Source organism: Lepidochelys olivacea, assembly GCF_965140295.1.
Source record: "Lepidochelys olivacea isolate rLepOli2 genome assembly, chromosome: 3".
NCBI lineage: Eukaryota > Metazoa > Chordata > Testudines > Cheloniidae > Lepidochelys > Lepidochelys olivacea.
Window position 1 is genome coordinate 166,474,232 of NC_140413.1, and position 25,880 is coordinate 166,500,111.

Sequence of the window (25,880 nt, forward strand, 5' to 3'; positions counted from 1 at the left end):
TGTTCAATTTTATATCACACATTTCTAACATTCACGCCCACAGGACATATAAAGTGGTAAAACACACACAATGGGTTACATTTATACATTTGTCCCTTAATACTTAAGAGGCAATCAATCCCTATCCTCAATTAAAACACCTGAGCCAGGGGAAGGTGTGGGGTGGAGAGGAGAGAAGAGGAGAAGACAGGGGAGCATACCATAACAAGCCCCACAAATTTATGACTGAACTCAAGTCAGAACATGAAAGTCTTTCGCTGCCCCTAGAGGGATACTAATGTTGCACTCTGACACATACTCCAAAGTCACAGGACTTCAGAGAATCAGCCCTGCACTTCACTCTTGCAAAATTCCAGCATGGAGCCCATCATCACCACCCTGAAGTGCCATGATAGGATTTGGAGCAACTCAATGTCCCTCAGGTAGATTGACCCATGGTTATTTAAGGCTTTATATACCAAAATAAAAGTCAGACCCACTGTCTTATCTTGATGTCTCAGGAGTTTCCATTGGAAATGACTATTTGTAATTGCCCCATACACTGAGATAAATTTTAGAGACTCGCCATAGGAGGGAACAAAGGCCCTCAACTCACACTGGAGGCTCAACAGGGTGCAGAAGGTGCTCAGCACCTTGCTAAGTTAGGCCCATTGCCCTTAGTGTCTTTTTTTCAAATCCAAAATTGAGATTTTATGTAAAGCAAACCCAAGGTCTGACAGTTCTAAAAGGTGACAACAATGTAAAATTTTAAAGTATTTTACATTTTAGTTGTATCATTTAAAAAAAAAATCTTGGATGCTCCCATTAATGCAGCAGTCACATTTTTCAAAATTTGTCCTTGGAAATACCAAATTCCTATGCACTGTGAGAGCTGGTTGGAAAATTTCTATGGGCCCTTAGTCCTTAGCGTGTGTGCAAAAATTACACAATGAGGACGCAATCCTTTATTCGTTGCACATCCAAAACTCCCACTGACTTCAACTTGAGGAGTTTGGGGTGTGCAAGATCAGACCCTAAATTTTTTTTATACAGACTTACGTTCACATACACTGTTTAATTAATAAGAATACTTGAAAAACAAAGCCAAGATACAAAATTATATGCCTGTCTCAAAATAATGTTTTCAAAATGCATTTGTTTCCTTTATTCTCTAAGCATTGTTAATTAAAATCTTTCCTCAGGCAGAATCATACTGAGCTATGTGAACTAGTAGGGAGGTTAAAGGGACAAGATATGGCTGAATTGTGCAAAGCAAGATAAAAGCCTGAAACATTGCAGGAATAGAGAATAGTGATGACTGAGTAATACTGGTTATGAAAACACTCAGAGAGCCCTTCTCTGCAATCACAGCAGGATTGCATTTAGCATTCTTTTCCACATTTTCTCTGAGTGGTTTGCATTACAGCAGGTATCATTGTTCTAGCTGAATCCCCAGTGTTGTATTAATGTTATTTTTTTCCTATTTTCATTACATCTACTGTATTTTTCCCCTCATTTAAGGCAGAGTGACAACACTTTTGGAAAGGAAGTTTGCTAAGCCTTGTGTTTTCCACATCAAAGAGTGGAAAAGTAACCTCCTCCACCAAGTTCTTCAAAAGGATTGCATCAGCTAAGACTACTGGATTATGGCCTGAAGACTAGACTAGTGCAGTATACTACAAAACCAACAACCAGAACTCAATGCAAGCCCAAAGGGAGACATTTGGGGTGCCAAACATGATCTTAAATTTTCAGTCCCATATAAAATTACTATCATTTGTTAAATGGCAGTGATGTGCTTTGTTGGTACAGCAGAAGACAAATAAAAACAGTCTCTGCCCAGTGGAGCTTAGAGAGTCTAGAAGACAGATACACAGATAAGACAAAAAGGGTCCTGGGAAAGCCATTGGAAGGGTTAACAGAGCCCAGTCATGCAAACACTTAGAGCCTGATTCTACCACTGATACTTGTGTTGGGCAGTGCTCCTGCCCCCACAAAGAATACCACAGATTTCAAAGAATTTCAAAGAATACCACTACTTGTGGTGTATGGTATTGTTGAGCGTGAGTAAAGGTATTGCAATATGGCCCTGAAGTGCTACACCCAGTGACAAGTGATTGAGGTGTAAGCCCTTGTGTCTTCTTTCCCTCTCGTCCCCATTTACATAATGTTGGGCTGGAGAGGATACAAGATTGACATGGGTTAACATCTGAAGGACTCCCAGAAGAAGCAAGTCTTTTTAGGCAGGATTTCAGTGAGGAAAGGGTGAGGGAGTGGCCCAGTAGGAGCGAAGATCATTCCAGGCACAGGGAGCAACATGGAAGGAGACATGAGCATGAGAGTGGGACTGAGAAATGAAGGGGACAGTGAGGCTGGTAGGGAAAAGGGGACAATGGGGCAACATTAGCAGAAATAAGATAAGAGATAAAGGTGGAGCTAGTCACAACTTAAATTAAAAGATTCCTGAGCTGACAGGGACAAGAGACTGAGAAGCAAACACTTCCATATACTAACACTTATAACAGTTTTACCAGTAAGGTAGCTTCTCTAGGCAAGGAATGAGATTTGATTACCATGAGCGCAGCCTTAGCTTGCCACACAAAATACTTTGACTTAATAACATGGATAAATATGGACCCAACGCTGGTTATTCACATGTGGGAGACAGGGAATCTCAGGAGTAGATACAGCTTGTTTGAGCATTCCATCAGAGTGGCGCTTAATCTAAAAACCTGCAGATCTCAGGAGACCTGTCCAGAGCCCCAGGATATCTACCTGGATGCCTCACGCCTCCATGACCACACAGATGCTACAGTGGAACCCCTCTCCCTACACCTCCCCCAATTCCAGTGTTTTTTTCTACCCTCCCCTCTTGGAAGCAGAGCGGAACATTTGGTCTTTTATCAACAATGGGCCAAATCCTGCCGTTTTTACTCAGTCAAAACTCTCATTAAAACCAATGTGAACATTTCTCAAGTAAGGACTCCAGGAACTTCCCAACTAAATGTGCACAAATCACCTAATCCTTTTAAAAAGTATTTTCAAAATGATCTCCTGAGAGTGTGAAGACGACACATGGACTTTACAATGTATATAAATTACGGTAGCATTTCCCTTTATTTATTTTAGGCCTACTGCCCTTAAACTTCCATCAAGTGTCCCCTTGTTCTCATATTAAAGGGAAGGGTAAGATAGGAGCTCCTGATCAGCTCTCACTGTACCCTTAGTAATTTTGATAACATAAGGATTGTAAGTCTCCTCTCACTCTTCTTTCCCAGCCCAGAGGCATGTTCACTTAAATGAAATTTTAACATAACAGAAACATTCCACGTTATATTTGACTTAAATCCACCTGTATGAAAATGTGCAGACTTTTTGCAAGACAAGATTCTTACTGAAACTAGCAAGCAGGGATTTAGTTGCATAAGAAACAAAGGCCCTATCCTTTTCTGCACTCCAGTGGCATAAAGCAGTTGGTAAACTGGCTTAATCAACCTCCTCAGGATTCCCCTTACTAATGGGAATGTCCAGGTGGCACAAGGCGGGTGCAGTGGGCCCTTGCAACTTGGCCCCTGGAGTGGAGGCATGGACAGAAAACAGGGAATAGACAGGTCACTGTGTTCTGGTGATACCTAGCTGTCAAAATAGCCCCTTGGAGCTCTGGGCAGCTGGGTATTGTTTAGAGGAGCCATGAGGTTACCCTAAATTGCAGTAGAGGGACCTAGATGGGCTGGGATCAGGAAAGGGAAGAGATAAAGACCGGTTAAAATCATCTTTGGTCCCCACTTTCTGAGGCTGTGCGGCTGTGTTGTCCAAAATTGTACCTCAAGGGTTAAAGCTTTTCCCTACTGAAGTCAACTGGAGTTTTGCCACTGACTTGAGTGAGAAATGAGCAGGCTCCAAATACATGGTTTCCCTTGCTACAGAAATACAGATTCCATACAGTGCAATACAACAAATAAAATCTTCAAGCCTTCCGTCTGCAGAGCACATTTCAAATGCTGAAGGAAGAGACAAGTACAGAACAAGCTGCATGATGATTAGCTGACCTCAGCTCTCTGTAAGGGATAAACAATAGGTGTATTTAAATAGTTGAAAGAGGAAGCACTAGTAACTGGTTTATAGTTCACCAGTTCTGCATTTGTAATAATGTAACCCTCCTAAAACATTTCTCTTCAGAGCGGTTGAACAGTTAATTTCGGGGGAGGGGATGACAAAAAATGAACACAGGTCTGATGCTGTTCGACTAAAACCATACTTTAAAAGTCAAGACCTGAACAATTGCATGTGGAGCTTGAATTCCATTAGTGTAATTGCAGGTCGATACCGTGCGATGCTGGTAGTGAAAAGCAGAGCGATACGGATCAACTGACACTCACAAACCTTAGCAGAAAAAAAGTCAGATAGCAGGCAGCAGAAGAAAGGGGGACCCAGCGCTGAATCCTGAGCTACAGCCAAGGAGCACACAGTCCACCTCAAAAGGGCCTGGGGTTGCAAAGATGGTACATAAAGCTCAACCCTGTGATACCTTTGTCCTAGGCTGGCTTTGTGATTATGTAATTGCTCAGTTCAAGAGGAGCAACCTGAAGGCTACTCTAAGTTATTCTGGCTGCCAACAGGCCAAAACAGTAACTGGAGATCAGCAAACATTAAGTTAGCCCCAGCCACATCCCCCATGCCAGTCCCAGAATGTGAGCGTGAGGGAGCTGCTATGCCACTGGTGGATTCCCCCCATCCCCACCCAATGAGCTAATCCTCCTTCTGCTACTTGTGCCAGCTTTAAAGCTGCCTCATGTGGTCAGTGAAGTGCAAAGGGATCTTCACGCTGCAACACAGTATTTGCGCCCCTGGGTCAAAGACTTGTGGCCAGGAGACAGGAGCTGTGCTCATTTTTCCAGATCTGCCACTTTTTTCCAGATCTACCTCAAGCTTCTGGAGTGACCTTGGGCAAGTCTATACATCTCTTTATGCCTCCATAGCCACCATTTGCAAAAAAAGACAAAATATCTTCCTGAAAAGGCATGCTGTGAGGCTTAATTCACTAAAGTGTGTAAAGCCCTTTAAGACCCTCCAGTAGGAGATGCTACATAACTTACACGGGCTGCAAAGTTGTATCTGAGCACAGAATATAACCCATTAAACACAAAGTGTTAATTACAAAACAATTTCTACAGTTACTCAATCCATAATTCTGAAAAACTTATCCAAAACCTTTTGTTTGATATTTTAAACATATTTTTTAAAAAGTTATACTTGGAAGAATTACTTTCAAATCAGTTGAAATATTGCACTGGCACTATATGTGGGAAGGGGGGGACATAAACTCAAATATAGTAAAAATATTAAATGATTCAAATTGTACCATAGAGCCTATCTAGATAGAAATTCCATGCTTGAATAATAAGAGTATAATATTAGGAATATACTACCGACGACCTGACCAGGATGGTGATGCGGACTGTGAAATGCTCAGAGAGATTATAGAAGCTACAAAAACAGAAAACCCAGTAACAATGGGGGATTTCAACTATCCCCATATTGCCTGGGTACATGTCACCTCAGGATGGGATGCAGAGATAAAGTTTAATGACTGCTTTTTGGAGAAGCTAGTCCTGGAACCCACAGGGGAAGAGGCAGTTCTTGATTTAGTCCTAAATGGCATATAGGATCCAGTCTAAGAGGTGAATATAGCTGAACCTCTCAGTAACAGCGACCATAATGCAATTAAATTTAAGAGTCTTGTAGGGGAGGGGGGAAAATACAGTACCACAAAAGCCCACCACAGTAGCATTTAATTTCAAAAAGGGGAACTTCACAAAAATGAGTATGCTAATTAAACAGAAATTACAAGGAACAGTCACAAGAATGAAACACCTGCAAGCTGCCTGGAAACTTTTTAAAAATACCATAATAGAGGCTCAAATTAAATATACACCTCAAACACAAAAAACACCAGTACAAGGACCAAAAAATTGCCACCATGGCGAAACAGAGTAAAAGAAGCAATTAGAGGGGAAAAAGCATCCTTTAAAAAGCATCCTTTAAAAAGTGGAAGTCAAATCCTACTGAGGAAAATAGAAAAGAGCATAAGCTCTGGCAAGTCAAGGTAAAAGTACAAGTAAGCAGGCCAAAAAAGAATTTGAAGAACTACCACCCAATGATACAAAAACTTTAAGTACATCAAATCAGGAAGCCTTCCAAACAATCAGTGGGGCCATAGGACAACAGAGGTGCTAAAAGAGCACTCAAGGAAGACACGACCATTTCTGAGAAGTTACAAAAAGAAAAGGAGTACTTGTGGCACCTTAGAGACTAACCAATTTATTTGAGCATAAGCTTTCATGGGCTACAGCCCACTACATCGGATGCATTCCGATGAAGTGAGCTGTAGCTCACAAAAGCTTATGCTCAAATAAATTGGTTAGTCTCTAAGGTGCCACAAGTACTCCTTTTCTTTTTGCGAATACAGACTAACACGGCTGCTACTCTGAAACCTGAGAAGTTACATGAATTCTTTGCATTGGTTTTCACTGCAGAGGATGTGAGGGAGATTCCCACACCTGAGACATTCTTTTTAGGTGACAAATCTGAGGAACTGTTCCAGATTGAGGTGTCAGTAGAGGAGGTTTTGGAATTAACTGATAAACTAACCAATAAACTAAGCAGTAATAAGACACCAGGATCACATGGTAATTACCCAAGAGTTCTGAAGGAACTCAAATATGAAATTGCAGAACTACTCTGTAACCTATGTATGTAACCTATCACGTAAATTAGCTATTCTCCAATCATAGGTAAAGAGCATAATGTGACACCAATTTTTTAAAAAGGCTCCAGAGGCAATCCTGGCAATTACAGGCTGATAAGCCTAACTTCAATACCAGGCAAATTCAGTGAAATTATAGTAAAGAACAGAATTATCAGACACATAGATGAACACAATTCGTTGGGGAAGAGTCGACTCTGCTTTTGCAAGGGGAAATCATGCCTCACCAATCGACTAGAATTCTTTGAGGGGGGTCAACAAGGATGTGGACAAGGGTGATCCAGTGAATACAGTTAGGGCCCTTCATTTTGTTTTTTATTTTGTTTAATTTTTCCCAGGAATTTATCAGCTTTTATTACTACACCAACAAAAACAAGTGAAAAATCAGTGCAAAAAATTAATATTTCAGGGTAAATATCAGGGTTTATTTTGGTGGATGGAAGGAAAGCGGGAAAAGTATTCAGTAGATTAATGCTTTGATGAAGAGAATTCAACGTGGTTTGCTGCAGAACTAAAATGGAACTCAAAACACAATGTCACCTCTGAGTTTAAGAAAACAATATCTCTAATACCCAAATAAAACTTCATTTGAATAAACAGTTTACTCTTCTAGACTTATAACTAATAGCCTATAAATATTTACGCCACACCATTTGCAGCGCATACAGTCAACTTCATCCTTTTCTCCTTTTTTTTTAAACTTTCAATTTTAATTTTCTTCCCATCTTAGTGTGTCAAAACTTTAAACTGTTATCTGCTAATGGCTTGAAATGTGTACGTGGTGGGCGTGAGATTCATCAGTACATTCAGATGCGCACGCACTTATAGAGTTTGTATGCATGCCTGCTTATTGTGTATATCTTCTAGACTAATACATAGCCTTACTTCAACAGGCAGCTTTGCATATACATACAGACGAATGTATTATCGTAATTCCTACATCTCATGCAATGTATTGTATTTTCCTAATAAAACAAGTTATTTTTTATATATTTAAATGATACAAAAGTAGGGCAAAAATCGGGGGGAAAATAATATTTTTTGTAAAACCCAGGATTTTTTTGGTAAGAATTGGTTTAAACTGAAAATGAAGGGGCTTAGATATAGTGTATGTGGACTTTCAGAAAGCCAATGAGAAGTCCCTCACCAAAGGCTCTTAAGGAAATTACTTAGCCATGGGATAAGAGGGAAGGTCCTCTCATGAATCAGTAACTGGTTAAAAGACAGGAAACAAAGGGTAGGAATAAATGGTCCATTTTCAGAATAGAGAGATGTAAATAAGCAAGGTCTCCCAAGGAGCTGTACTGGGACCAATGCTGTTCACCCTATTAATAAATTATGTGGAAAAAGGAGTAAACAGTGAGGTGGCAAAGTTTGCAGACTATACAAAATTACTCAAGTTAGTCAAGCGCAAAGCTGACTGCGAAAGATTACAAAGGGATCTCACAAAATTGGGTGACTGGGCAACAAAATGGCAGATGAAATTCAATGCACTAAGTGCAATGTAATGCGTACTGGAAAGCATAATCCCACCTCTACATACAAAATTAGCTGTTACCAGTCAAGAAAGATCTTGGAGTCATTTCAGATAGTTTTCTGAAAACATCCGCTCAGTGTCCAACAGCAGTCAAAAAGCGAACAGAATGTTCGGAAACATTAGGAAAGGGACAGATAATAAGACAGTAAATACCAAAATGCCTTTATATAAATCCATGGTACACCCACACCTTGAATATTGCATGCCGTTCTGGTCATCCCATCTCAAAAAATGATATATTAGAACTGGAAAAAGTCCAGAGAAGGATAACAAAATGATTGGGGTTATGGAACAATTTTCATAGGAGGAGAGATTAAAAAGACTGGGACTTTTTCCTCTTGGAAAAGGGGACGATTGGTATGGAGGGGAGGTATGGTAGAGGTTTATAAAATCATGAATGGTGTTGAGAAAAAGTGTTATTTACCCCTTCACGTAACACAAAAAACAAGAGTCTCCAATAAAATTCATAGGCAGCAGGTTTAAAATCAAACATAAAGGAAGTACTTCTTCATACAACACACAGTCAACCTGGGGAACTTGTCACCGGGGGATGATGTTATGAGGGCCAAAAGTATAACTGCATTCAAAAAAGAACTAGAGAAATTCATGGAGGATAGGTCCACTAGCCAAGATGGTCAGGGATGCAACCATCACACTCTGGGTGTCTTTAGGCCTCTGATTGCCAGATACTGGGACTGGACAACAGGGGATGGATCACTCCATAATTACCCTGTTCTGTTCACTCCCTCAGAAACAGCTGGCATTGGCAACCGTCAGAGGACGGGAACTAGGCTAGACAGACCATTGGTCTGACCCAGTATGGCTGTTCTTATGTTTTAAACTGTTCTAGAAAGGGGAGTGTGAACTGAAATGAAATTGATTTCATGTCCCCCACACTACACTGAATATGTGACAAACAGCTGTCAGACTGAGTGATATTCAGATTATTTTTATAGCATTGTATCTATACCAGGTTCTTGTTGGCAAGGGCAATTTTTAGCAAATGAATGTGGATTCACAGAGTACTAAAAATATCAAATGAACAATGCTATAAGAAAGCTTTTAAGTGCAGCTCCAGACTTTCATCAGTTTGGTATGAAGAAAACGAAAGCATGAAGTCCCACATCCATGGAAGCTGAAAGGGAAACATTTACTGTACATCCCACTGTTACAAGTTCAATATCAAGGCACAGATGTCCTACTCAACTTTGACAGAGAATTGTTGAATTGGTGAAAAGTGCCTTTGAACAAGACAAGGATGAAGATGTGATGTAGATTGTCTGTGCAGTCATTGGGGACCGGTTTCTAAAGAATGTTGTGCTTGAAGATAACATTGAAAGAATGTCAGAAGAATTGAATCCCAGCAACGTTCCTAAATTTCACCTGAATGATTCAGAAGGATCTACAACACTGAAGATAGATTTATACTAACGAGAGAGCAAAAAGCTCTAAGCATTTCACGTAGAGTGATGAAGAGCGAGCCAATGCTGGGGCACATCACAGTACAGTCAAGACACCAAAACACTACTGAATGATTTTATATACAAAGCATTATGTATACATATTTAGGAAGGGTTTTAATTATCATTAACTTAGCACACAATCAGTTCTTCTGCTAAATGTTGTGTCCTGAAGCTTTCAGGATGTTCCGACTTCCTGAGTGGATGGCAAGAAGACTTTTCCTCTTGGAAGGACATTTCATCAAAATAAGGGGTGTTCTGGCCCCTGAAAAACTTTAGAGATAGCTAAATACAAATACTACCTCACTCTGTAAAAAATAATGAGTGATCTACAGTACCAGAATACCTGTTCTTGGGGGGTCAATGCATACAGGAAGAGAGGAACTAGCTCCTATTATATAAGCCTCCTCAAGTCTAGAGTGCAGATTCCAAAATACTGGGAGGCAGAGGATGGACTTGTGGCTAACACAAGTAACTCAACATCAGGAGTTACTACTACTGCCTCCAACGTGCACTTGCTATTTGAGCTGGACCAAGCTGTTTAACTTCTCTCTACCTTAATTAATCCATCTGTAAAATGGCAACAATAGCCATTATCTACTTCATAGGAGTACTGTGAAGCTTATTTCCTTGTTTGTGAAGAAACGGATTCTCAGATGGAAGATGTTATACAGCACAAAGCAATTTTATTGCAAATATTATTGGATTCTCTCACATGAATTGTACAGGGCTGGTATGAAACAATGTCACCCGGCATGCACTTTTTACATCTAAGTGCAAGTGCTTCTCATGATGAGATTATGGGTTGTCAGAGGATTTAGCTAGGCTTCCTGTGAAGCTTTTCCAGGACTTTTCCCTGGGTCCTTAAAGATGCTCACTTCATGAAGCTTTCACTTTCTGCTATATGCAACTACTGTCCTGACAACCTCTTATGTAAACCAATATCAATATTCAAATTTTTAAAGCTGCCTTTGCTTAAAGCTTTCCAAACCAGCTTGTGACTCAAAAGTAGGAGGCCATTTGATGATTTTCAGTCCCGCACACTAAAATATAGGGGGGAAGCCTGACCTGAAGAGGTATAGATTATATACCTAAACTAAAAGGTTATCTCCCCCCAGCTTTCGTCACGAACAAGTTTGGCCATCTTACCGCCTCTCAGAGATCTTTCCATCACATGTAAATAACGGAAATGAAGAAAGCAAAAGAGGAAAAAAAATATAAAGCTAATAGGCAAATATACCCTTGTCCCACTGTCCTTTGCAGATGAAAGAAAATCAAAGGAGGCCAGATCCTGCTGTTCATTACACATATTGACTAGAACCTAATTCTGGACCAGATTCTGATACTCTTACTCACATTGGGTAGCACCTTATTCCACAAACAGTCCTACTGACGTGAGTAAGGTATCAGAAACTGGCCCTCGGGGGGTGGGAGGACGATGACTACTAAGTGTGGTAGAATCTGGCCCTACGTTCTTAGTGTTTTTATAGGAATGTCAGAATTACAGACAAAATCAGCATAAAAGCTAGAAGTTTGGGGGTGGGGGAATGCATAAAAGATACTACAGATATGCAATATCATTCAGAGAAACGAGATGGCTTGTTAAAATGATAGCTCTTTCTGAAGCTGCAGCAGCAATCCCAAATATTGTGCTTAGGACCAGGACAGCACAACACAATATTTCATCCCAACTAAGGGGAATGTAGAATATTCTGCATTTCATCCCAGCTAATGGGAATGTAGAATATTCTGCATACAAACAACAACAAGATGACAATCAGCACATTATCATCTAAGATAAGGCTTGTGATGGATGATTTCCTAGCTGAAAATCTGCTTTCACACCAAAGACCTCAGCTCTTATCTAACCTCCCAATGAAGTGAATTTGGTCACCTTAGTCCTTCATGAACAACGTTCCATACCACAACCCTTGCCCTAGAGCATTCTATAAGTTAAGATGTGTCTCATTATTTAGCACTTAGACGGCGTATATTTTTCTCACAGATAAGGAGCATGGTTACTTTAGGTCAAGCTGACAGCATGCAAAGGCAGCATACTGGAATTGGCTAGATTCAGTGAATTAGATAAGAACAAGCTCTCCCTCCAAAACAAAGAAAAAATAGAATTAGAATTGCACTGGGGTGTTTTTCAGTGAACCAGTCCTTCATTCTATTCTACTTTAAAGCATATTAAAAGCTCCATAACAGGAATATCAGAGAATGGCCACTCTGGTTATCTCTGCCCCGTAATAGAAGTCTGAGAACATAAGAACACAAGAGTGGCCGAACTGGGTCATACCAAAGGTCCATCTAGCCCAGTATCCTGTCTTCCGCAGTGGCCAATGCCAGGTGCCCCAGAGGGAATGAACAGAACAGGTGATCATTAAGTGATCCATTCCCTGTCGCCCATTCTCAGCCTCTGGCAAATGGAGGCTAAGGACACCATCCCTGCCCATCCTGGCTAATAGCTATTGATGGCCCTATCCTCCATGAACCTATCTCATTCTTTTTTGAAGACTAAGAGAGGAAGCACAGTAGGTTTCTAAACTAATATGCACTATAATTATCAACAGCAGCAACACTTGCAATAGATTTTGAAAAAGTTAAATCAGAGATATTTATTTTTGATTTTTCAGCTGGACAAGGACTTCTTCACCAGCTTACGGGACTAACGTTAAATCTGAGTATATTTAAAATAGGCTGAAGTTACTGAAGTAATTAGTGGGCTGGTAGGCTGTACTAATCAAATGTCTCAGTAATACCATGTCCCAGCATAGCTGATCTTGAATGACTTAATATGAACATGTCTAAATCCTGTAATTGTCCAAGGCACAACTCCACTCTCAGCATCTCTGGGATGCTGAAACTGACCAGCTTGCTGTTCTTAACACTAGATGTGATTACAGCCTGTCAGTGCTGTACTAAACTAATGATAAGTGCAGCTTACTGCTTTAGTGAACCCCTTTCCCTCCTCACAAGAAGTTGTAACACATACCTGACATTCCACATTGCAGTAAAATGCCTGTTTACATCTTCCACACTTGGACAATCCTTCTTTCCTTAAAAAAATAAAACAGAAGTTATATACATCTTCTAATAGTGAATTTAATAGGGAGGCTATACCCTATAGCTTTGACATACAACCACAGCTTAGTGAATGTGACAGGAATGCACTTTTTAAAAAAATAGATTTGCACAATACACTGTATTTTCCTAATCAAATGACTTTCTGTCCAGAATATTCTGGTTACAGCTTGAACCTAGTCTATTTATTTTTGTTTTATTTATTAAGAGTTTCAAATGCAAGTTTTCCTAATAGCTGTTATTACGTAAAAGACTTTACTATCCTAATCAAGCCATGGTTTCAGAAACATGTTATTCTATGCTGCTAGATTTTACATTATCCTTTGAAATTACATTCCACACACTGATATATTGCTTTTCCTTCTTCTCTAAGTATTGGTTGCTTGGTTGATTTAATCACGGATATAAATCTTTTGCGTCCTAATTTTTTAGTTCTATTGCTTGTCTATCTAACAGTTTTTGTGTAGTTGAAAATGTTCTTAATCAAGAAGCCCTCTGAAATCTAAACACACAACATTTTAAACACTTTCAAGTGACTTAATTCGGGGTACAGCATCTGCTCTGTGATTAATGTATTATAAAAGTTTCCCTCAACCCCCCATAGTCCCTTTTCATTCGTATAAAGCCTTAACACAGCAAAGACCATAGGGAATTTGCTGCAAGGTGCACTGTACTCCCTCCATGCCCCCCCTTAAAAAGCTGTTGAGGTTTAAAGATCGCCACCCTGAGTAAAAAAATTTCCATCTGAAAACTGTATGCCTACTATTGAGTAACCCCTAAGAGTATTATATTTAAAAGTAATTAGAATTTCCTCTATATATTTCAGTTCATTACCTTTGTGTATCTGATAGCACTTTGCATATCAGTTTTATGGTTTCCCTCATGTTTAATCAGTTTCCACCTCTTTGAGTGTTTGGCTTTTGGGTGCTGGGCCTTTCCCACAGTTACAGAGGAGAGAAACATTTAAAAATAAACAGGAACTCCTGCCTATATTTTAAAAAAATATGCCAGGGGACTTAGGTCTAGGTCAACTTCACCAAAAATATTTTAGTACTTGTGGCACCTTAGAGACTAACCAATTTATTTGAGCATAAGCTTTCGTGAGCTACAGCTCACTTCATCGGAGTGAGCTGTAACTCACGAAAGCTTATGCTCAAATAAATTGGTTAGTCTCTAAGGTGCCACAAGTACTCCTTTTCTTTTTGCGAATACAGACTAACACGGCTGTTACTCTGAAAAATATTTTAGTTAATTTTGCTGAAATTGACAGTTTCAACTTAACAGTGTCCTTTCAAATATGGTTCAGGAAGCATGGAGATTGAAAGGCATCGGCCAGAGAACAGAGAAGACCCATGAAAGGTACAAGTTTAACTACATCTTGTTGAACGGATGAAGTTTGGTGAACATTTGGTTGAGCAACATTTGGTTGGATACATTCTATAGGCTCTGATCTGTAAACATTTCGGCATGCATGTAACTTTAGTCACACTGAATGCAATAAGAAAAGGAGTACTTGTGGCAGTTTAGAGACTAAAAAATTCCACTGAATGCATCCGATGAAGTGAGCTGTAGCTCACAAAAGCTTATGCTCAAATAAATGTTAGTCTCTAAGGTGCCACAAGTACTCCTTTTCTTTTTGCGAATACAGACTAACACGGCCGCTACTCTGAAAACTGAATGCAATGTAATTATTCACATGAATAAAGTTATTCCTCGGCCTAAGTTTTCAGAATCATGCCACAGAGTATGAGAATATTCTCAAGAGGAAATGGAACGCTTTTCTGGGACACTTGAAGGAACAAACAGGGAAGATGTTAGTCATTTAGTTAATGCACTTCTGGAAGGCGCTCAGATACTATGGGGATGAGAGCGATATAACAACCTGCACATAGGCACCGATTCTGTGGGTGCTCCGGGGCTGGAGCACCCACGGGAAAAAATTGGTGCGTGCTCTGCACCCACCAGCAGCTCCCCACCCCAGCTCACCTCCGTCTCCTCCCCTGAGCGTGCTGCATCCCTTCTTCTCCCCCTAGCTCCCAGCGCTTGCCGCCATGAAACAGCTGGGAGCTGGGGGGCAGAAGGGGGAACACAGCGCACTTGGGGAAGAGGCGGGGCTGGGATTTGGGGAAGGAGTCCAATAGGGGCAGGGAGGGGGCAGAGTTGGGGAAGGGACTTTGGGGAAGCGGTTGGAATAGGGGCAGTGCAAGGGTGGAGTCGGGGCAGCAGGGTGTGTTGAGCACGCCGGGAAAAGTTGGTGCCTATGAACCTACACAGAACTGAATATAAAACCGAAAGAAAAACAGTTTTAAGGAAGACGTTTAGGATCAGTGCTGTACCCAAAGACCCATATAAAGTTTATACAAAGAAAGAAACAATTCTGTAAAAAGGAAAGTTTTTTCAAAGGAGGATCCTTGAGTCCACAGGAAGTGGTAACCTATATATGAGATTATTTTATGAATGTGCTTACATGCTTGTGGTGCTCACCTCCACTATTACTTAATAAAAAGGAGGGAGTAAAATCAGCACAGGAAGATCAAGTTACAGCATAATAATGACAAACTTGGATGTCAGTGGATCTTCAGATGAGTAATAGACTTGAGGGAGAAAACATCTGAGAGAATTAAAGGATGGGGGAGGTGTCTCAGCAACGTAAAAGCCCTTGGCAGTGCCAAATCATGGATGCAGCAGTATTCACCGATGCTTCTGCTATCTAAGATATATAGCCCCCCTTACCCTAACATATGAGTGCTTCAGCCTTTAACATATTTATAGGGTTGCCAGCTTTGGCTTGATGAATTCCTGGAGGTTTCATCACATGACATTATCTTTAATTAAAGATTAATCTTTAATTCCCAGAGACTCCAGGACAATGCTGGAGGATTGGCAACCCGAATTCATCAGTGTGGAATTGGAAAATACTACTCCCATTTTACAGATGGGAAAAGGAAGCAGAGAGAGAGAGAATAAGTGAGTTGTTCATGGTGACACAGGAAGCCCATGGCAAAGCACAGGATTGAAACCAAATCACCCCCAGAAGCCTAATCTAAGGCAGTGGTTGTCAATCTGCAGTCCACAGATCCCGGTGGGTTTGAAGTCTACCTCAAAGGAGTCTGTGAAAGATTGTCACTACCATTATTGAACAGTGATTTTCAACTTGGGGTCCACTGACCCCTGGGGGCCCCCAGGCCACGTCTAAGCTTTCCAAAGGAGTCAGCACCTCCATTTGAATTTTTAGGGGTCCACAAATGAAAGCTGGACTCCACCCAACATCTCCTACCACCAGGACCCCACGTGTCCAGGAGATCTCACCTCCCCTGCCCCGCCCAGGCTCAGTTTGTCCACCCCTCACTTCTAACCTGCCTCCCCAGCACATCCTGGCGACAGCCCCACGCCCCCCCGACCCCTGTGGGCTGGGGACACCCCCCGCCCTCCGACCCCCGGGCCGACCCACGTGCGCCGGGCACGCCCGGGGCCCCGCAGGAGGCGGGCGGTGCTAGGACCCGCGGGCAGCCGCTGCTCGGCGCGGGAGCCGGGCCGGCAGGTACCTGGCGAAGCAGCACTCGCAGTGGTTGCCCCGCTCGCTGACGGTCAGCACGCAGGTGTAGGCCGGGCAGCTGAAGAGCAGCTCCCCCGGGGCGAAGCGCTGCCGGGCCCGCAGCCCCCGGCCCTTGCCCGGGCTGGTGAACCGCTCCTGCCCCTCCCCGCGCGGGGCCCCCTCCGCCCGCATCCTTCCCGGCCCGGCGCGCGCGCGGCCCTCCCGCTCCCGCTCCCGCTCCGGCTCCGGCAGGGGGCTCCCCGCCAGTCCGCTCCTAATGGAGCCGCGCCACCCGCGCGGCACCACGTACACCGGCAGCCGACTCCCCGCCAAACCGCCGCAGGAGCCCGCCGGGTCCTAGAGCCCGCCCGGCTCTGGAGCGCCACCGGCTGCCCCCCCCCAGCCCTGAAGGGCTGGCCAAGCCTGCCGGGCGTGACGGGGCGGCGCCGCCCCACCTCTGAGGCGGAAAAAAGGGGCCGAGGGCAGCGCCAAAACCTGGGGCCTCCCTGGAGGGGACTTTTCTCTCTGATCCTCCCCTCTTCTAGTCAGCGCGGGCATGAGCACTGCGGTGACCAGGTAGTAAGGGGCGGGACCTCAGGACACTTTTTGTGGGTGGGCTAAGGGTTGCCTGGATAAAACAAATCCCCTGATATTGGGCGGTCTGGTCTCCGGAATCAGCGCTGCAAGTCTTCTCAACTTGCTGGCTCAGCCTTAAGAGCGGTGGAAATCCCTCGGGCTGGTCTGCCCTCCAAAAGTTATAGCAATAACTGTGTTGGTTGAGGGGGTGAATTTTACAAATATAATTATAACGCTTTGTGCAACAGCCATCTAGTTATACTGGTATAAAGGACAAGGTGCCTTATACCAGTGTAGCTTATTCTTCCTGAACCATAATAAGTTGTACGTCCACAGGAGGCAGGTTTTGCTGCTTTAACTATTCCCGTCTAGCTAAAGCAGCAAAACTAATAAACCCTTATGTCTCAGCCATAAACCTGATCTTGGGCGGGTATAATGGACAATGAATCTCAGAGGACCAGTACTGGCTCACGTCAACCTCAGGTTCTCTATCAAGAAGAGCGGCTAAGCATGTAAAGAAAGATGCAGAAGACCTGGTCGTGCTGAGGATTTTTGCTCTGTAGGTCACACACAGCCTCTGAATTTGTTGCTTGCCTTATAAACAGGGCTAGTGGGCAAGCTCATGTGGGTCCCCTACAATCATCAAAACTACAGCCCTTGGGTAACTTATTGCTATCTCACTCACAAACACGCTGAGCTATTGGAAAGGGTTCCAATGTGATAAAACTTCCTAATCTAGAAAAACCCAGCAAAATGGTGCTTAACAATGTCACTCTACGTGCACCACCATGTAGTTGTGAACCCCACTGAATCCATGAAGGAACTTTAGGAATTGAATTGCAGGGAGGGCAGATGCTTTGGTAAGCCCTGCTTATAAAAAGTATACCTCTATTTTACATCCATGTAACCCCACTGATTTCAGCAGAGTTATTCCTTATTTACACCAGTGAAAATGAGAATTGGAGGGCCATGGGGACATTATTCTAGAATATTGCAATATTTTGAGAGCTTGGAAGGAAATATGTGGAATTAATGGGGGCAATTATTTGTTACCTACAACTAGTTAGCCTCAAAGGTGAGGCTCTCCCATTTATAAACAAGATAATTAGCAACAAAACAAATGACAAAAAGTCCCAGTGCGACAGCAGAAATCATGTCATAAATGTGGCTAAAAGCCATCAGAGCAAGGAAATGTTAAATTTACTCAAAACAGGAATAAATGTTGCCTTTGATTACTTTAGAAATAATAAATGCAATAAATCTATACTAAAGTTATACTCAAGGTAAGGCTCAACCCCACAAAGCTCAAGAAAGTTAGTTAAGGTTATTATAGTGCTCTTAACTCACACGTTTGTGCCTAAGCATTTCAATACATGAGGTTTTGTGTTAGTTATACAGCAGTTGGACATACCACTGATGATTCATTTCAGAAATACGAGTTAAGCATGCAGATGGATATAAATATTTTCTGCATCACTTGTAGTATGTGAGTACTCTAGATTAATATAGTCCTCCAAGGTATGTTATCTGTGCTATAAATAGGTGATCATTTAGTTTTACATGAAATAATTTGTACAATAAATCACCTGGAAACAGTTTGTCTAGATGTGCAGATTGGAATATAAAACATGAAAAAGTTCACAAGGAAAGTAAATGAATAAACTAGAAACCAAAGAGGGTGCAAAACAAGAATAAAAAAAATTAATGTTGAGAAAGAATTTCTTGAACTAAAAGAGTAAACTCGTTACCATTCGTTGATTTTAGTGCCAGTAAAACTGAAGGCCAAGTGTTAATCTCATTTATACCCTGTAAAGTTAGAGTATCTTCCTTGGTCTTAGTCTAGTGTAAATGAGATCAGAACCTGTCCCTAAATTAGAACTACAGGAGTGGGCCATAGAGTTTTAACATTAACCAAAATGTTCCAATCCAGTTCTTGCACCAGAAGATCTTAATCAAATAGCAGCAGAGAAATATGAAATTATTACCAGTAGGTAAATGTAAAATGCAAAACATGCTCTCACCAATGCACTTTTTGAAGGAAGGGCATTCTGTGCCGGCAGAGCCTTGCTGTGGGGGGCTCAAAAGGGAGAAGGACTGAAGAAAGCAAATGTAAGGGAGTCTAACTAAATGTAGATAGATTCCAAACGGATGTAATCCATGTGCCAAAAGAAGACACACTCCTAAAACTCCCATTAGGTTTACTTAGACAAATTTTGATTTACCTCTGAATTTGGCCCAAGCTGGTATATTAAGAGTGTATGGTTACACAGAAAAAGGAAGTAATTGAATGGTTCACTTTATTAATTATTATTATTTTATTTTATTATTTTTATTTTATCATTATTATATCTTTCTTCAGGGTGCTGGAACAATTTGTGTAATGGGGGTGCTGAGAGCCATTGAACTAAACTGTAAACCCTGTATATAACGGAAACCACTTCAAGCCAGGGGGTGTGGAAGCACCCCAGCACCCCTAGTTCCAGCACCTATATCTTTCTTGCACCAATATTGGTGCATAGGGCAGAAACCAGTCTCTTCCACCCCTCTCTGTAGTTAGCTGCCACTTCCATCTGCTCTATGGTGTTGAAATCAACTGTTCTGCCCTCCCTGCCAAGGGTTCTTCTCTTGGGTATTCTCGTTTCATCACACCAGTTAGTTTCCAGTTGACAGCTTCATGTGGGAGTCTCTGTGTTGGCGTCCAGAGTACATGCCTCAAATACATGCAACACTTCATTCTAATTCTAGTGAAGACAAGCTGCTGGCTGGTAATTTCTCAGATCTCTTCACTGGTAATACAGTCTCAATGCTTAGAATCTTTCTAAGCAGTTAGTTTCAAAGGTATATAGTTTTCTAACTAACATTTTAATAGATCTCCAGCACTTGCAGCCATAAATTAGCATTGAGATTATGTTTGAGTTGAAAATTCTGTTTTATTTTGGTGCTATATATCTTTGATTTCCACACATTGTTGAGTTTAGTGAATGCTGTGGATGCTATTTCCTATCCTCGATGTTACTTCTTTTTTGAGGTCTCCACTGGCTAGTTTAGTGCTATCCAGGTAAATGAACTGTTCTGCTTCCTTGATGTTTTTGCCTTCTAGTATGATGCAATGACTTGACAGCTGGGTTTCAATGATATTTGTTTTGATGTAACTGATTAGCTGCTTATAAAATGAAATGAAGATAAATTAACTTCCAAATTGCCATGATAGAAAAGTCTTGCTGTATAAGCTATTAAATATAAACTTCAAACATTTTTATGTCAGCATCCATCCAGTTATGGCTCTTGTTTTTCAATCTTCTCTCTCATATTAACACATTGAAATAACTGGAGCATTACAAAAATAATGCAGCCCTCTGGATCTAAGCTATTTTAATTATGTCCAACTGCTACATCTTTTTAAGAGGAAAGGGTCAGTAACCAAAATGGAAAAAATATGTCTCAGTAATTAAAAATGTAATACCACTCCCTCCTCCTAAATGTTAATCATGCACCACCGTAGATTTATGGGTACTGAGTATGGAATTATAGTCAGTTAGAACTCCAAAAGTAGATTCTAAATAAATAAAATCTAAAATATTTGGGATAATGATTATTATTTAAATATTATTTAAAAAATGGGGCCAGGATTTCACATCATGTCCTTACTTGTAGCAATGCGCTTAACTGGCTTAGGTCCCACAGAATGCTCAACATCTTGCAACACTGAGCCCTTGAACACATTAGAAATATAGCATAAGTGGAAGAAGCATATTCATCGGATCATGCTGAGGATAAAGAGGCAGAATCTAAAATTCTAAAAAAAATATATTTACTAAATTGGCTTTTATTCAGTACACCCTAGATAACTTAGCTTATAGTACAAACTTTCTAAGAGTTAATATATGAATCTATTTACGTAGGGTGAAACTCACCATAAGCCCTGAGCTCCATTTCAGTCATTAGGGAGAAATTCACCCAGTTGCCTGGATAGCTTTTAACATATTTTGGATGTTTTTAGTAACTAAAACTGGTTTGATAGTTTATTAATAAAAATAATTTTGTGAATATCTTGTCTATATATTTCCTTTCCTCTTTCCCCCTATTATAAAATTACATATTTAAACTAATAAAACATAGTGTTCTGATCTGTCTAATCTAAGTTTTCATGCCATGCTCATCCTTATTGTATGTGAGTTTCTATGAATGGATTTTTGGGAATCAGTCGGAACGGCAGAATGAAAATTACCTGGAAAGTGATATTCTAACCAACACTAGCTTCCAAATATTGTATTTGTATTAATCAGTTTATGCTGATTCTCAATAAGTTAATCATATAAATATTTGTACAGTTGCTGTTCAGATAGCATTCCTGTGAAGTGTTAGGTACCCATGAGAGCCGCTGTGGCCCAGGTCTGGCATTTAGGCACCTAACTTCCATGGGAGCTGGGCCTGAATGCTCTCAATTCCCAAAGCCTACAAGGGGAGTTGAGGACACTCAACACCATGCAGGACTGGTGGGTGATAAAATCTCTAAATGATGCCTTGTGTCCCAGGACATTTCTACTTCTCTATCTTTTTTTTAAAACTCTGAAGTTTTTGTGTTTTAGAACTGAAAGACGAAAGCTCATGGAAGGATCTGAAGTGTGGTATAGGTTTAAGAAAGTCAAAGAACAAAGTGTGGTGTCTGTTCTTTGAATTTCTTAAAATGAAGAAGTGCTTAGAACCAAAGCCATTCACCTTCATGCACAACCTTGGAACTGCTCTGTGGAAAACTGTGAGCATTGTACTGGATGATATAAAGATTTTTAGTTTAGTTAGTGAAGCAATAGTTATTTTAACATGATCTGAATTCCTGAGAAACTTTTGAGCAGCCTACATTGAAAGCTGTATTTTTCTATTATGTACCAGGACGAACAGACCTTGCCAAGCAAGGTTTTCACTTGGAATTTACAGGGAGTCAGTCACTAAGACCTAAAGCCTCAAGTGAACTGTGAGTCAAGAGTAAAAGTCAGCTATGGGTATGTGTAAGAAATGATCATAGCTAGGGCCCTACCATATTCACGGTCCATTTTGGTCAATTTCATGGTCAGAGGATTTTAAAAATCATAATTTAAATGATTTCAGCTATTTACATGTGAAATTTCACAGTGTTGTAATTATAGGGATTCTGACCCAAAAAGGAGTTGTGGAGGGGTTGCAAGGTTATTATAAGGGTGGTTGCGGTACTGCTACCCTTACGTCTGCACTGGTGCTGGTGGCGGCGCTGTCTTCAGAGCTGGGCAGCTGGAGAACGGGTTGTAATGATGACGTGATCTGGTATTGCCACCCTTACTTCTGCGCTGCAACCTGCAGAGCTGGTTCTTCATTCAGCAGCCACCACTCTCTGGCCGCCCAGCTCTGAAGGCAGCAGAGCAGAAGTAAGGGTGGCATGGTATCGTATTTCCACCCTTGCTTCTGCCCATCTGCTGGTGGTGGGGCCCTGCCTTCAGAGCTGGGTGCCAACAGCCACCGTTCTCCGGCCACCCAGCTCTGAAGGCAGCACAGAAGTAAGGGAGGCAATACTGTGCCCCCTCCCCACACTAAAATAATCTTGTGACTCCCCCTGCAACTCCCTTTTGGGTCAGGACCCCCAATTTGAGAAACGCTGGTCTCTCCGGTGAAATCTGTATAGTATAGGGTAAAACACACAAAAGACCAGATTTCACAGGGGGGCACACCAGATTTCATGGTCCGTGACGTGATTTTCATGGCTATGAATTTGGTATGGCCCTAATCATCGGCCATCAGCCTGTGAGGAGAGAAAGGACAAGAAAAAACTTCTATATCAGGAGCTGTTACTTCCAGAGGTTTGGGAGCCTTGTCTCTTCTTTGAAATGCAGTATAAGAGTGGTAGGTACTATTATGAACTGGAAATATTCTAAATCCTGAGGGCCCCCCCGCCCCCTCAGATTTTACTCGTTCCTTACTCAGCCAAACTCCCAACTAGCTTTTAAATAATAATAAGTTGGGTGGCCAGGAAACAGTGAGCTAAAGAAAAAGATAGGGAGCAAGAGAGATTAGTAACTGTCCACTGTTAATCACTTTTTAGCTTTCAGACTCAACCTAGCTTTGAAGATAGAAATAATTAAGGCCATCTTGCTCCCCATAACTTCTTTATGCACAAGGAGTCTGAGCCTGTGAATCACAGGATATGTCTGCATTGCAATCAGAGGTGTGATTGCAGCTCAGGTAGACATACCCACACTAGCTGTAATCTAGCTGGCACAGTTAAAAATAGCAGTGAAGCTGCTGTGTCACAGACTTCAGCACAGGTTGTAAAACCGCCTGCCTGGTTTCCTTGGCACGTACTCACATTCCTAGTCTGCGCTGAAACCCGTGCCACCGTGCCTTCCCTGCTGTTTTTAGCCATGCTAGCTAGATTAAAGCTAGGAAGGGATGTCTGCATGAGCTGCAAAGACACCTTCAATTGCAGTGTAGACATACTCACAGCTGAGATAATGGTGAAAAGGGGGAGTGCTACCTCTGTGACGTACTCCTTCCTTCCCTTCAACACAGGTACCTAGCTTCTAATGGGGCAAGATAGGTTGGGGGAGCAGCCAAACTATATTAGATTCTCCTCCCTCCCAAACTCAAGGGCTAACACAGATTAAGGCTATGTCTACACTGGCACTTTAGTTACTAAAATGTGAAAAAACACCCCCCTGAACGACAAATGTTTTAATGACAGAAAGCACCAGTGTGGACAGCGCTTCGTCGGTGGGAGTCGTGCTCCCAGCAGCGAAGCTGCTGCCCCTCATTGGAGGTGGTTTTATTTTGTTGCCAAGAGAGCTCTCTCACATCGACAAAGAGTGGCCACACAGCTCATTTACAATGGTGCAGCTGCAGCACTCAAAACCATTGTAAGCTGCGCTGTGTAGACATAGCCTAGTTACTACACCATGAAGGAAGAAAACTCCTTTCCCCACTGCCCCATGGGAGAACTCCCATAGAACTCCACAAATTTCAACTCTTAGAGTTTAGATCCCCAATGCAGGTTATTACTGCATATGGGAGAATGAGGCCCTGGCCTGAAAGTTGCAAAGATGTGAGTTTTTGCCTGTTGTGTGGAACTAGTTTGCCAATAGATGAATGTATTTTAACCCACTAAGTGAAGTTTGCAAGCATTTTTGATATGTTAATATAAAAAGCCCTCACACAAATTACCAAAGAGAAAAAGTAACAGCAGCACAAATGCAGTTTCAGGACCTTATCATGCTGAGAGAACTGGATAACTACAGGGAACAGGCAAGGGCAGCTGCTAGGTGTGAAAGTGACACTTAAAAAGAACAGAAGTACTTGTGGCACTTTAGAGACTAACAAATTTATTTGACATGGGGAAATAGATTCAATTTGTGTAATGACCCAGCCACTCCCCATCTCTATTGATGCCCCTCTGCTATGTACATTGGCCAAACCGGACCATCTCTATGCAAAAGAATAAATGGACAAAAATCTGACACCAGGAATCATAACATTCAAAAACCGGTAGGAGAACACTTCAACCTCTCTGGTTACTCAGTAACAGACTTAAAGGTGGCAATTTTGCAACAGAAAAGCTTCAAAAACAGATTCCAATGAGAAACTGCTGAACTGGAATTAGTTTGCAAACTTGGGTTTGAATAGAGACTGGGAGTGGCTGGGTCATTACACAGATTGAATCTATTTCCCCATGTTAAGTATCCTCACACCTTCTTGTCAACTGTCTGAAGTGGGCCATCTTAATTATCACTACAAAAGTTTTTTTTCTCCTGCTGATAATAGCTCATCTTAATTAATTAGCCTCTTAGAGTTGGTCTGGCAACTTCCACCTTTTCATGTTCTCTGTATGTATATATATCTTCTTACTATATGTTCCATTCTATGCATCTGGTGAAGTGGGCTGTAGCCCATGAAAGCTTATGCTCAAATAAATTTGTTAGTCTCTAAGGTGCCACATGTACTCCTGTTCTTTTTGCAGATACAGACTAACATGGCTGCTACTCTGAAACTCAACACTCAGATGTTTGCAACAAAATCAGCAACCTCACAACTGTCATTCTGTGTTAACTCCAGCTTGCCCCTGCCAGATCTGCATTACCCTCTGCTTAAAGAGCCACGGCAGGACTCAAGCAAATAAAAAAACAATCATCAACCATGGGTCAGATATTCAACCGATGTAAATCAGTATAGCTCTGTGGACTTCAAAGAAGATACACCTATTCACAACAGATAAGGATCTGGTCCAAGGTTACCACAATCTCATGAAGTTGCCACATACTTTCCCTTTTGCTGCTTATCTGCAACTTTTGTTGTGCTGTGGACTTGAGTAAGATCTTTGACCCATTGAGCACTTCCTGGGACCAAATCTATCCCACAGATTCCTGGCCAGGATAGTGAATGAGATACCCAGGGTCATCATATCTGCCCTATTACTTGTAAAGGCATTGTAGACAAGGCAATGTCTGCAAGTCCCCAGGGACACAGGTGAATGACACTAAATGAACCCCACCATCTGTAGTAAGCCCTTACTGACATGTGGGTATATCCCAAGCAGTATCTCTCTTTCTAGTTGTGTGGACATAGTACCCTCCTGGGTGACCCAGGCCCCAAGACTAAGCAAGGCCACATATTTCCCCAGTCACTCTATTGAGAAGAATCATGTCTTTATATGCCTACTTTCCCAATAAAAAAGTTCACAGAGGGGTGGCGGAAGGCTGGTGGCTCTCCCTTATGTTCTGGGTGAGTGTCCTGTTTGGTTCCCATTTTAGCATGCCCCTCAAAACCCTCAACTATAGATTCCTAGAGTTTAAGGCCACAAGGACATTAGATCATCTAATCTGTTCTCCTGTATCGCACAGACCTTTAAATATCACCCACTTACCTTTTTGGTGAGTCTAATAATTTGTGCTTGACTAAAGCATAACTTCCTAAAAGGCATCCAGT

At 41.7% G+C, this 25,880-nt stretch overlaps 1 protein-coding gene and 1 long non-coding RNA gene across 3 annotated transcripts in view; one reads left to right on the forward strand and one right to left on the reverse strand.

The window, feature by feature from the left end:
• The window catches only part of SMYD2 (SET and MYND domain containing 2), a 43,755-nt gene extending 27,022 nt beyond the window's left edge, over positions 1-16,733 (reverse strand). Inside the window, exons 1-2 of one of the 2 annotated variants that reach the window (XM_084622241.1) lie at positions 16,672-16,733; positions 12,738-12,801 (exon numbers count right to left, since the gene is read on the reverse strand). Coding sequence is in view for 1 of the 2 variants with exons in the window: in XM_084622240.1 (XP_084478366.1) it covers positions 12,738-12,801; positions 16,372-16,553 (246 nt within the window). In the remaining variant the exon portion in view is untranslated. The other variant, XM_084622240.1, reaches the window with a different exon arrangement.
• Positions 16,734-16,805: 72 nt separating this feature from the next.
• The window catches only part of LOC311517414, a 234,118-nt gene continuing 225,043 nt past the window's right edge, over positions 16,806-25,880 (forward strand). The window contains exon 1 of the long non-coding RNA XR_014710685.1: positions 16,806-16,937. This is a non-coding gene — a long non-coding RNA (uncharacterized lncRNA). The remainder of the gene's footprint in view (positions 16,938-25,880) is intronic.